A 13,495-nucleotide genomic window follows, 5' to 3' on the forward strand; every position below is an offset into this window, starting at 1 on the left:
TGACATTTGCTCTGTCAATAAATAAATAGAGCAGGATTGATGAAGAGCTGAGATAATGTTTCAAATGGGGAATATTGAAGGGCAGGTTATTCTTCCTCTCTCTCAACTTCATCAGGACTAAGTGAGCTGCAGTTCAGCAAACAGTGCTTTAGTGGAGCTACTCAGAAAATATTGCAGCTGACCAGGCAGCAGCTTTCAACACTAACAATAACATAAAGGGAGGCTGTGACTGATTAGACACCAATTGGGATAGGCCAACCCCGTCTCTTAAAAATGACATTTCTTTACAACTACCAATACACTTTTAACAGACTAAAACACTTCACACAACAGTGCAAAAACCTTTTAAAAAGATGAACAAAGCACAGATTTCAGGTGTAATCCTGGATGGAGTGATGCAAACAATGCAGATTGTTAAGTCTACAGAAGGAAAAGGAGTTAAAATAACTGTAAAGCAAAACCAGTGGTAAAGCTGTGGTTACTTTAGATCTCCCTCTGTCCTCATCAATTAAAAAGCTCTGAAACCACAGACATTTTCCAATCTCTGCCTACCTGTGGAGGTTAACGTGATATCATGTGCAGTATCTGAGAAGTTTACAAGTACAAGTATACAAAGGCAGGATCGGGCCCAATGCCCAATACTGGTAACGACTACTTAAGACTAAACACTATAATAATTTTTAATTTTAATGTTTTCTTAACTTCCTGATCACTGTGTATGTGTAAAAAAGGAGGAGTGCAAAACAGTCGAGTGTTGGTTCTACAGAGAAATAATCAGACACAGTCCCCCTTGATTCCAACATGTGATGGGAGGAACGTGTTGTCTGACCATGTGACAAGAACTTTGTCTGGGACATGGTGATGCTGGCAACAAGAAAGGATTCTGTTAGCTGGTTTAATATTAAAATAAATTCACAGTCAGTAAAATAGCAGTAAAATGAGACATCTTACAGTAAATAGAGGAGAAAATTAAATGCTTTGTTTAAATGTTTCTATGACCAGCTCACCTTCAGGTAAATGTTTTCTGACTGTGCAAAGCATCAGCAATTGTTTAACTGACATTCACTTAATGATGAAATAGAATTAATGCTGTTTTCACATACAGTGCTGCAAAACACAAGTGAGGAGCAGGAGCAATGAGGGCTTAATAAATTATGGTTCAAAGTGTGAATGGCTACAGTTTAATTTCACTTAATTACAGGACTTTTAATTAGTGTTGGTGTCAAGCCTTTCCTCTGGTTTTGTCTGCTTTACATAACAATTACAGTGACCCTTCAGAGTTGTTATGATTGATTGTGATTAGAAGATTCTTAGACATTACATTATATCTTTTATTATACTTGAAATACTTGAAATGTGTTTGTACTGCAATGAATACAATTTCGTAATGGAATCGGATTCCTATGGCTCTCTAATCATAACACAAGGCAAACAGGCCCTTAAAGATGCTCTTTACCACTTGGACTTGACAAGAAACACAGTCAGAGCTTTAGAAAGATGATCCTGATCTGGACACAGCACCCCCGCCCCAATCCATCCCTTCCACATCAATTAGGTCATTGTGAGCGTGTTTCACAATTCAGTTGTCAATGTTTTGACATCACTGCTGCACCAAATGCTGTATCACTGTCTCACTTCTCTTACATGCTGTGTAGTGTTAGATCATAAAGGGAGAGTGAGACATTAGATTTTGCTTATCTGAGGTGCAGTGTTTGGAATTTAAAACAAAAGCCAAGAGAAGTTGACCAAGTGAATGAACAAAAAATATGTCACCATCACTCTAACAAGTGAGGAGCAGGAACTCCCTCTCCATCAAAAAGTTTTGATGTCCTGTCTGTGTGACGTTTTAGTTTAAAAATTATTTACCAACTATGTATATTTAAACATTTTCAGATATTGAACTAGACTCATTAAGTTTGTACCAAACCTGTGCAAAATTCCTCATTAATTTAAAGGCACTTTTAAAATCTTAATATAAAACATAAACATACATAGTTAGACGTAAGTTTTTGTGTGTTATTTTAACAATTAGCATTTTCCATTTGACAACAATCTAAAAAGTCTGCGATAAAGTGAACGTGATTTAAAATTAAATTAAAAGTATCTTCCAGCAGTAACTATACTTTAAAGGCATAAAAGCATTATTTAAACGTAATTTGGGGAAATGAAATAGTCTCCGGGAGTTAATTGGCCGGAGACACAACAGGCGCTCTTACCTGCAGCGGTGAGGAGAGCGCAGCAATACTGTGCAAACTGAGGCAGCGCGACGCGCACCGCGCCCGGGAAACATTCGGCCAAGACTCATCATCACCATCAGATTTTGCGTGCTGCTTCCTGCTGGCACTCACACCGGAGCTGAGGAGCAGAATAATCCATACAATCGGGTGCGTCATGACTCCGCTACTGGTGTCCAAGCGTGGGGCAATGGAACATGAGGATGTAATGGGGAGTCAATCTGATGGAGATCCAGCAAAAGCACAAATTATATAGCCAAGGGAGGAGCAATACGACCTAGGCGTTCACAGTCAGGGTCAGAATGCTCAGAGGCTTGGGCATGAGTCCCTTCTAAATAGAAACCTGAATTAGCGACAAACATCATTTTTATCACAGTACAACACATACAAGAAATCTGACTTTAAACTCAAAGTTTAAAGAATTATTTAACATATAATATAATAGATTTCACACTGTTTCAAAATCTCTCATAGGTTTTCAGCTGGGTTATGATCTGGTGACTGTTGGGACTATAGTCAATGCCTCATATCATTTTCATTCCTATCAAACTCCCCATGCCATATGAGGGAGGGGGGTCACTGTCATTCTGATCCCAAAGTATGCCACCAAAATACCTCTCAAAATACCTCCCAGCATACCAACTAACTGTATAACTAATATTTTCCAATATACATATATTTCTTTAGCCCTGACTAAACTTTATGGCACAGCTGATCTACAGAATGTACATGGCTCACCTTCCTTTCTGCCATCCCTTATATTTGTCTCTACATGGATAATCCCTGACACTTTTTCTTCTGTTTTCAATAATTACATCCTTTTTCTCCTTTTTCCGCTGTAATTCATCTACCCAGGGATGTGTGTTTGACTTTTCTGCTTCCAAATGTGTAACATATTTCTATACTATCATCATAGTACAGAAACAGCACTGGTAAAAGTCACCAACGATCTTCTCATGGCCTCAAATAATGGGCTAGTTTCTATACTTGTTCTGTTAGATGTTAGTGCTGCATTCGATACCATTGATCGCAACATTTGAATACAGAGACTGGAACATGAAATTGGGATTAAAGGAACTGCACTAGGTTGGTTTAAATATTACTTATCTGATAGATTTCAATTTGTTCATGTTAATGATGAATCCTTCATGCACGCAAATGTTAGCTATGGAGTTCCACAAGGCTCTGTGTTAGGAACAATACTTTTCACATAAACACACACATAAATTTCCACTGCTATGCTGATGATACCCAGCTATATTTATCTATGGAACCAGATGAAAATAATCAATTAATAAAGCTTCAAGCATGCCTACAAGACATAAAGGCCTGGATGTCCCACAATGTTTTACTTCTAAACTCAGACAAAACTGAAGTCATACTATTTGGGCCCAACAATCTCAGAAATGTGATGTCTAACCATGTTGTTACTCTAGATGGCATAAGTTTGGCCTCTAGTACTACTGCAAGGAACCTTGGAGTCATTTTTGAACAGGATTTGTCCTTTACCTCACATATAAAACAAATCTCTAGAACAGCCTTCTTCCACCTACGGAACATTTCCAAAATTAGGAGCATCCTGTCTCAAAGTCATGCCGAAAAACTGGTCCATGCGTTTGTTACCTCTAGGTTGGACTACTGTAATTCCCTACTTTCAGGATGCCCCAGTAACTCCCTAAAGAGCCTGCAATTAATCCAAAATGCTGCAGCAAGAGTGCTGACTGGAACTAGCAAGAGAGATCATATTTCACCTTCACTAGCTTCTCTCCATTGGCTTCCCATTAAATTTAGAATAGAATTTAAAACCTTTCTTCTTAGATATAAAGCTCTGAATGGCCAGGCTCTATCATATGTAGAAGACCTCATAGCACCATATCATCCCAGTAGACCATTTCGATCTCAGAATGCAGGCCTACTTGTGGTTCCCAGAATTTCCAGTGGTAGAATGGGAGGTAGAACCTTTAGCTATCAAGCTCCTCTCTTGTGGAACCAGCTCCCAGTTCAGATTTGGGAAGCAGACACCGTCTCCACTTATAACTCCAGGCTTAAAACCTTCCTCTTTAATAAAGCATATAGTTAGTTATAGTTATGCTCCTATAGGCTTAGACTGCTGGGGGACCCATCCCCGATGCACTGAGCTCCTTTCCCCCTCTTGACCCTCTCTCCTCTCCTCTCACCCCACAATTGTCACCACTGTATGCCATTAACTCTGTGTGTTGTCTCTCGTAGTTGTCTTTGTCCTTCTCTGTCCCCCTCTCTCTGTCCCTGTCCCTTTCTTCAGGTGTCCCCGGCTTTGTAGCTGTGTGTCTTCCAGCGTGCAGCTAGTGGTCCTACCAACCTACCCGATGTTTTGTTGTTGCTTTTTGTTGCTCTTTTCTTTTCTTTCTTCACTTTCCACTCACCCAACCGGTCAAGTCAGATGACCCTGAGCCTGGTTCTGCTGGAGGTTTCTTCTGTTAAAGGGAGTTTTTCCTCTCCACCGTTGCCTATGGCTTGCTCCAGGGGGAATTGTTGGGTTCTCTCTATACATCTTTATAATCTTGACTTTATTCTGTAAAGTGCCCTGAGATTACATTGTTGTGAAATGGCGCTATATAAATAAAGTTGAATTGGATTGAAAACATATTTGCATTTGCAAAACGCAAATAAAACTGAAAAACATATTTACAGTGTAGTTTTAGATGGTATAATCCTTTAGTTGCCATAGTGACTATAAGAGAAGCAAAGCTCTGCATAGTTCTGTAGGTCAATAAAACACAGAACTTAACAGATGACAGCTGTTAATTTCTATTTTAAATTCATATACAGTTTTGTTTTTTCTGCAACCATTTCTATGTGTTTCCAATCAAAAAAACTAATACAATGAAAATAAAACCACACACACAAGCATGGAAACATGCTATTACACTAAAGCAATGCTAGTCAGACATGCCCATAATGAAAAGGATGATAAAGTTTTGTACAGGACGTGAGAGAGAATAAAAATGGACAACTATCTGGTTACGATGATTCTGACAGTGCTGCAAAACATATTAAGTACAACTGTGAAGGACACGATCATTTAAATAAGCAAAGAATAGAACTATGGCAAAAAGGCCAAATCAATGCTGCTGGAACAGTTTGGAATATCCTGTAAAAGAGAGAAACCATGGGTCTAATCAGCAAAGATCATACTACAGGTTGTCCAAGGAAAGGAAAACCCAAAAACATCATCCTATATATATCCACATCACCAACAACCTCCACAGATAAAAGGTGAAGGAGTCAAAATCTTTTATTAGAAGAAAACTTATATATAAGCAGAAATACAGAGGCCATAGCACAAAATATAAACCTCATCAGCAGTAAGACAGGTCAGAATTAGCAAAATGCCAAGTCCCTCAGAAGCCCCGTCATTTTCTGCACTGACATCTTTTCCTTGCATCTATTTCCATACCATTATAAAGATAAAATAAAATGCAATGCAACAGAGAAAATGTTTCTGCCTCATACAGTATGTGACACGATGACAGTCACATTTGCTGTCTATGAAAATATTACTGACGAAAGTTGATCATAGTCTTTTGTCAGTCAGCTCAAAGGTTAAAACAGATCCTTAACTTTTAATGAGATATTGGATTTGAAAATAAAATAAGTGTACATCAGTCATTAACTGTGTTGGTGTTGTGATGTGGTTTAAGATAAGCCCAGTTCAGCAGCCACATCCTATCACCAACAGAGTTCCAATAAAGGGGTGAGTTGGTTCAGTTAAAGATATTTACAAAGGATGATATAGTGTATTCTCACTTATCTCTGCTCAGACATCCTTGATCCTCAGAGTGAAATAAGAGGCTTTGGGACTGAAACAATTTCGAAATGGAACCGAGGTCAAGCGGCGAGGAAAAGGCTTGAGATGTACCCATAGTTTCAAAACATACTGCTAAGACAACAAAGAACTTTATCAGTAAGGAAGAAAAGAACGGTGATGTCAGTTAGTGATAGGCGTGATGAAGTTACAGCAAACAAGGTATCTGCAAGTTTCATTTACTGTAAATTTAAGTTTTGGTGACCTGAATATAAACATGTAAATTAGGAAAATCAGGGATTTGCATTTTAATACTAGCTAAACAAGGCCTGATTCTCAAAATAAAAGCACTGTTCACACATGCAGTTGAGGGCTTCATTGATCCCCTGAGGCTGAACCAAATATGCCAGTTTTGTACAGTTAATAAATATGCCAAAAAAACAGCTGCGTCATTTTCCACAGTTTTTTTAAAGTGACTTTCATAGCAGGGAAAAAACCTAAAGTTCACTGAGATGAAATATTTTCATTTTGAGATGCGATTTAAGTGCATAGGAAGTTGAGGAAGAGTGTTGAGTATTGGGAGTGACACTGCTAAGCGTGCAGACTTTGGTAGCTCATTCCACCATAGTGGGGCCACTGAGCTGTAGCATTTATGAATACAATGTCTAAATGTAATGAGTGTTTTTTGTGTTTTTTTTTTTTTTTTTTTTATCTGACTGCAAATAAAAGATTCCATTAGGAATCCATGAAATCCTTTGATGGAAGTAAAAGCCATCATCATGAGAAAAGCCGGGGGTAATGACTTGAATATTGCCCTGGCAAATACCTTCATATGGCACTCAGTCTACTATGAGTGCAATATGAATGCATTTGTAGTAGTATAACCACAATATTAGTGATACTTACTGTATATTACAGTAAGCTTTATAGCCTATTTTGGTGGTTGTGTTTTGTGTTGGGCAGATGTTGCAGCCTAAGGGCTCACCTTCTCACACCTCTTTCTGCTCTATTAATGATGAGGAAACATTTATGTAAGTGAATGTGTGATTTTACATGGGGTGAAATGTTTTCCAGGAGAGTAAGCATGTTTTCTTCGTTTAGTGGGACATAGGTGATATATTTTTTTAGGGAATCCCAGCTGCAATATTCACTGGTAGCTACAAAACAACAGCATTTTTATGGACTTTTCTAATAAAAGTAACCACAAACATATCTCTCATAAGCAGGAAGGGCACTTTTGGTTTCCTCGCCTAAGGAAAGGAGAAACCATGACGTTTTGGAAACTCTGAAGAAATCCTCCTCCGATTGTCAGCTCTCTCATGCCTGGCATAAGAGGCCCGCTTGCATCCTGCAGTGTTAATAAGATGCTTATTTTTCTCAGCTTCACTGCATTCATGACCACGCTCTCAAACAGCAGAGTGGTGTTGTCTCTAAGGCTTCAGAGTCCCAGGCCTTTGTTTTTACCTCTCTGATTTAGAAACAGAGTTGGGTTCATAACACCTCTAAACATTCAGTCTGACACAGTGAAAGGCAACAAGTGTTCTCTTTCACCGACTAAATTTCATGTGTTTGACCCAATTGACTGAATCCTTCTCAGCATAACCAGATCTCCGAAGTGTTTTCTGTTCTAGGGGTATTCCTAAAATAATTTGTTAATGAAGTCTCCATATCTGTGGGGAGCTGATGGTCTGGTGGTCCAACCACAACAGGAAGGAGAAAATCCCTCTGAGCTCCCTGCTGAGGGCTTGACTCACTGCTTCACAAATAAAAACAAAACGGCTTGACAATGTAATTGACTCATTGTGTGCACTTGTGTACGCCAGTTTGCCTGAGCTGGAACTGGACTTTTTTTCAAAATGTCAAATACAGTTTAATCAGGAAAGACAATACGAGTTAAAGGATAACTTTAGTCATTTTATAAACTAACAGTATATTCAAAAATTCCCATATAGACTAAAACCACCAAACAGTCCAAAACTTTGGTAATATTATTGATGATTTGACATGATCCCGGATCTGTTGATTCTTCCAAAGTGTTGCTGAGCAACATATTCATATTCTAAAGCCCTTTTAGACTAGCAGGTTTAGTCAGTGTAAATAAGATCAATGGTGTCATAACAGGAAATGCATTCAAAATGGATATGCTGCTTTGCTCCACGGGAATCAGAGAGATCATAATAAGATGTGATAATAATAAAATTGGAAACTTTATCATCATCATGGAGCACATATACACGCAATCACGACTTTAAGAGGTATTGTAAACTTGTACAATCTAATGCAATACAATCCAGTATCTCTGCCATGAATTCTACTTTTACAATGTTATAATTTCTCAGTTTTTAGGTTGAAACTATCAGAAAGTTGATAATTCTACTCTTTTATTGTTGAAGTCATAGAGGGTGGTGGAGTTGTACTGTAGTGCATTATAAAAATATGTTTTTTCCACCCTATTTAAAATGAATAATGAATCAATCATTGATACCCTGTGTGTCTGTGTATGTAACATACATCATACATACATAAAAGTGTCATTTTAAATTAATTCATCTGCAAAGAAATCTCTGCACCAAGCGTTACAGACCATTTTGCGGAATGTTGCTCTGAATGTGCAGAGATTATATAAATGATTCACCTCCATCTTTCCTGATGTTGCCACTTTTGTTGAGTTACAGGTTTAAATTCATCTGCTGGGGGCTCTCTCAGATATTAATAGGACCTAGCCAACTGCATTCCTGCTGTTTACAGTACGATCAACATGGTTTAGTCTATTTAAGTACCATGAGAGTGCATAGTTATCTCAGAAGATAGATTAAATCCAGATTTTCCACCAAGAACTGACATAACAGGATTAACCTTATCCAGAATTAGAACTCCCAGTGTTACTAGTTATGTTTAGCGACATGCAGATATCAAGATCTGGAAATATGAAGGCTTCTTGTCTGATGTGATAAAAACTAAGATTTGACTGCTAAATGAAATTGTTCAGAAAGCAAGCACACAAAAGTGCTCTCCTAAAAAGCCATTTTAATAAGACATAATGAATTTTTTCAATCCAAAGACATATCTGTATTGGTATCAATCTAAAACTCCATAGAAATTATACTCTTGCACATTTCCCATCACGTTTCCCGATGTTTGTCTTTTTTATCCTCTATGTAAGTGGAATCCTAGTTTTTGCTGTGGGGTCCTACAGGCTCCACATGGACAGCTGATTGGTATTTCCACACTGCTCCTAGGCACTAGTAACTAAAGGGAAGCCCCATTTAATGGAGTACACCTCATAAAGAAAGATGTTGGTCATTTCCTGTTCACATTTTTAGGGTTTCTCTCTGTGTACTAATGGAAGTGTTCAGTTACCTAATTTTCTGTTAAAATGGTTACATGTGAAGAACATGCTTTGGGCTATTATTTAATATGGAATTGCAGGTTATTTGTCCAAAGTTGTTCTTTGGTTGAAAGACACTAGGCCTCATAAAAGCACATTTCCGTATTCCCCTCTTTATTCCCCTTTTAAGAAATGTCATTCAGATGGAGTCAAAGAATAGTGATTTCCTCCCGTGTATTCTGTTTATTACATGTACAACAGGTCTGGAGATGTCCTCCAACCTAAAAGACCATCTACATCATTTGTTCCTACCCTCTTATATAGGAACCACCAGAAGCATTTGATAAAAGGCCTCTCCCAGGAAAACAGGTGTCTGCTGGAATCCAAAATACCAAAACAGCAAAATAGCAACCATCACATCTTACAATGTTGCCAAAATGGTTGCTAGTCTAACACTACTTTGTTAGACTGGGGCGACTGTGGTGCAGGAAGGTAGAGCGGGCACCCACCAATCTTGCAGTTGTTGGTTCAATCCCCAACTCCTCTGGTCACATGTCAAAGTGTCCATGAGCAAGACACTGAACCCCAACTCAGTTGCTCCTGGTGAGCATTGGCCAGCTGCATAGCAGCTCCCCCATTGGTGTGAATGTGAATGGGTGAATAAGAAGCAGTGTAAAGCTCTTTGAGTGCCAATAGGTAGAAAAGCGCAATATAAGGGCAGACCATTTACTTTGTCTCATGCACATTGAGAAATGCTGAGTTGTAACTGTGCAAACATAGCAGTTTGGTTGCGTTTAGGCACTTTATAAAGACAGTTGGGTTTAAGTTTAAAATATTGTGGCTAGGATTATAATCACTGCTACCTTAATTTTACTACATGTGTTAACATTCTCATAATAATGACAGCAGAAAGTGGCTTCACATTTGACTTGATTATGTAGACTTTTACTAGACTTTGGGACTTCTCACTACATGTCCATGTCATCTAGACTTGATATATTATATATATTTGAGAAAATCTAAAGTAAATTATTGAATGTCACAGATTTCAAAACATGGTAGTTGAACAAATGTTTGTACCTGGCTTTACGCCTATGGTTTTGCTTAAACGTTTGATTATTCCCTCAAACTAAAATTTCAGTCAATAAGCACTTGTGTCTAAATGGCAAATGCTCTGAATTTATATAGTGCTTTTTTACTTTATTGTTACTTGACTTTCAGTGTCATGCTTAAAGACACTTCAACATGTGAGAAGAAGAGCCAGAATTCAAACTACTGACAACTGCTCTACCACCTCAACAACAGTTGGCCTGATGTTTTGTTTTCTAATTTAGTGCCCAGCACTCTGAGGGATAAAAGGAGGTCATCACCTGATGGGTGAGTACTTTACTGTTTTCAGAAACATCCCGATTTTGCTTCTATCAAAAATAGGAGCGAAAGGCCACTTTTGAAAGCTTTTGAAACACATTGTAGAACATCTGTTGAAGTATTGACTAGAGTGGCACAGATCAGCTCTGGCAACCACATTAGAGCAAGAAGCAGCCAGTAATGATAGAAATCACGCTCTGTTAAACATTTCCTTTTGAACATTCCAGTTCACATGTGAGCTTCTATGAATTCATTACATCCAATAAGCTCTTTTTGTGCACCAGATTCAGATGCAGACTTTTACGGTTCGTACGTATAATTACACATTATATATATATATATATATATATATATATATATATATATATATATATATATATATATATATATATATATATATATATAGTGTTCAGGGTACGTAATTTAGCGCTGCCAACGTTAGCCCTCCTGCGGTTTAAGGCACTGTATCTGTAAGTAAATGTGGCAATTTTGTAAATACATTTTCCATTATTCCCATAGCTAAAACCAATATTGAATATTCTCTATTCAGGTTTACTACCTATCTGTCAGCATGATCTTATTAATCTATGTCATGGACAACAATTGTTTCCAAAAATTTAAAAACACATATATCACCCGGTGGAGAGGGATGTTTAGCCTCTCCACCGGGTGATATATTTCTTCATTCTACAAAACCCTGCGTGTTTTCAGAATGAAGCTTTTTGGCACTTCCTTGTACTGCATCCTGTTAATCCCACATGCAACATTTAAGGTGAAATTAAGGAGACTCCAATCTGTGTGAACAATATTCACTGTAAAGGGGTATGGGTTTTCAGAATGAAGAAAGATGCCAGGCAGTGGAGTCATGATGCCTGATTTATTTTTAATAGTTTTTGGAAAACAACATAGGTCTTTGGCGGAGACGAGCCAGCAGGCTGCAGATGTGCTAATCAAAAGAATCAATGTTGGTTTTAGTGTCTAATTGGTCTTCGTAAGCATTGTAAATAACTGATAAATGTACCTAAACTATCCTTTAAAAAGATACCGATAGTAATTGTTATCATTGTTACTACAGTACAATACAATCAAGGTACCATAACTCTGTGTGTGTTATAATGAGTGTATTTCTATGAGAAAGAGTTATAGAGTCATAGAAAAAAAATCCTTATCCCTCCATTACTTGTATCTGGTTCACATGATAAGATCCTAAATAATACAAATGATACACTAAGACTTTAGCTCATAAGGAATGTAAGCAGAGCTGCAGAGCTGTGTCTGAAAAACATTTTGCTTTTGGATGTGTTTTGCTCAACAGATAATTCGATTTTAAACCACAGTTGAAATAACGAAATTTAATAAGTCATAAGATTCACAATTGTTATTTAAATCCATCATATGAAGAACAAAAGCATCAAAGCCAAGATATCAAAATGCCATTCACTGTCATTGTGTTTTAATAATGCTCTTTGAAAAAAGCACACACACACACACACACACACTCAAAGCAGTGACCAAGATGGATGCTCATCCAGCACAGTGCTCTTCTGCCATCTAGTGTGATAGTGTCTTAAAGTGATAAAAAATTAAAGATTCACTTATTCACAGCTGAGATAAATTTAATTTATCTTTTGATTTACAAAATCTGAGTTTGGTTTGACTGGCAGCAGGTCAAGCGGAGCAACGTGTCTGAAGAGTAGAAGTCAGTGCTGCCGCATAGAGTGATCACACCAGGTGTTTTGTTCATCCATGTTTGTACACATACAGCACGAATAGTTAAGAATAGTTAAGATAGAGACTATCACGTAGTATTTAAATTCTTATACATTTGTCTGGAAGAGGTAGGGGTGGTGGATGTGACACATGATCTGATGGAAGAACTGATTTTTAAGGCAAACTGTGACTCTCTTACAAACTTTAACCATTTTATTTAGTGCCTAATCCTAACCTGATCCTGTGCAGTCCCAGTGTTTGCAGAGTTTTAATCCTGAATTTTAGAGGATGTGTGATACTGTCCGCCATTGTGGCTCCATTGTATCTGCTGTTTGTTGCCTGGTGCCAAAAGGGTTCAATTTCAACAGACCCGTAGATCTATGTACGGCAGTGTTAGTTCAACAAATGGTTCAGTGGGTTGCGTAAGAGGGTTTAAACAAACGACCTGTCTGGGCTTTAAGGTTGGAGGACGGGTTATAGGTGTTTAATGAAAAGGGTGACAGTTTCACATTACATTAACAGTAGTGGATAAGCTGCTAATCTATTTGTTTAGTTTTTGTTCTTTCCACAGTTTTAGTTATAGTATTAAGGCTGGATTAAAGTGTGACAATGTTTTAGGCCAGTCGTAAAACAATAATCAGGTGCCTTTCAAACATTTAAACAGGGATTTTCCACTTCTCTACCAATGTATTCTACTGTTCTGGTGACAATTGTCATCATGACAACATAATACACAGCCAACAGGGTGAGCTGCTGGGTACACCTTGGAAAGATCTCCTGTCTATCCCAGGCCTTATAATGTAATTTAATATAATGTAGCAACAACGCTATCTTGTAATAACAAGAAACTTTAGCTTGACCTTTAACTGTTAATTGTTTTTGTTTTGGAGCAAAGATAAGCTGTAACAAGGCAAGACTACTTCACTTTGGGATTAATAAAGTTTTTTTAATCCTTAATCTTAAAGTTAGTCTAAATAAAGCATTGAAGAACAACCTCAATCAGCATCTGCAGAGAAAACAGTTAAACACAGGTGAGCTGTTTCATGAGATAAGTCACGGTCCACCTGGAAT

At 37.8% G+C, this 13,495-nt stretch overlaps 1 protein-coding gene across 1 annotated transcript in view; it reads right to left on the reverse strand.

Moving 5' to 3' along the window:
- anos1a (anosmin 1a) overlaps positions 1-11,014 on the reverse strand; it is a 41,259-nt gene extending 30,245 nt beyond the window's left edge. Inside the window, exon 1 of the mRNA XM_067493670.1 lies at positions 2,217-11,014. Within this exon, the coding sequence (XP_067349771.1) occupies positions 2,217-2,393 (177 nt within the window). The 5' untranslated portion in view covers positions 2,394-11,014. The remainder of the gene's footprint in view (positions 1-2,216) is intronic.
- Between the last annotated feature and the right edge of the window lie 2,481 nt (positions 11,015-13,495).

This window comes from Channa argus, chromosome 23 (assembly GCF_033026475.1).
Source record: "Channa argus isolate prfri chromosome 23, Channa argus male v1.0, whole genome shotgun sequence".
Lineage (NCBI taxonomy): Eukaryota > Metazoa > Chordata > Actinopteri > Anabantiformes > Channidae > Channa > Channa argus.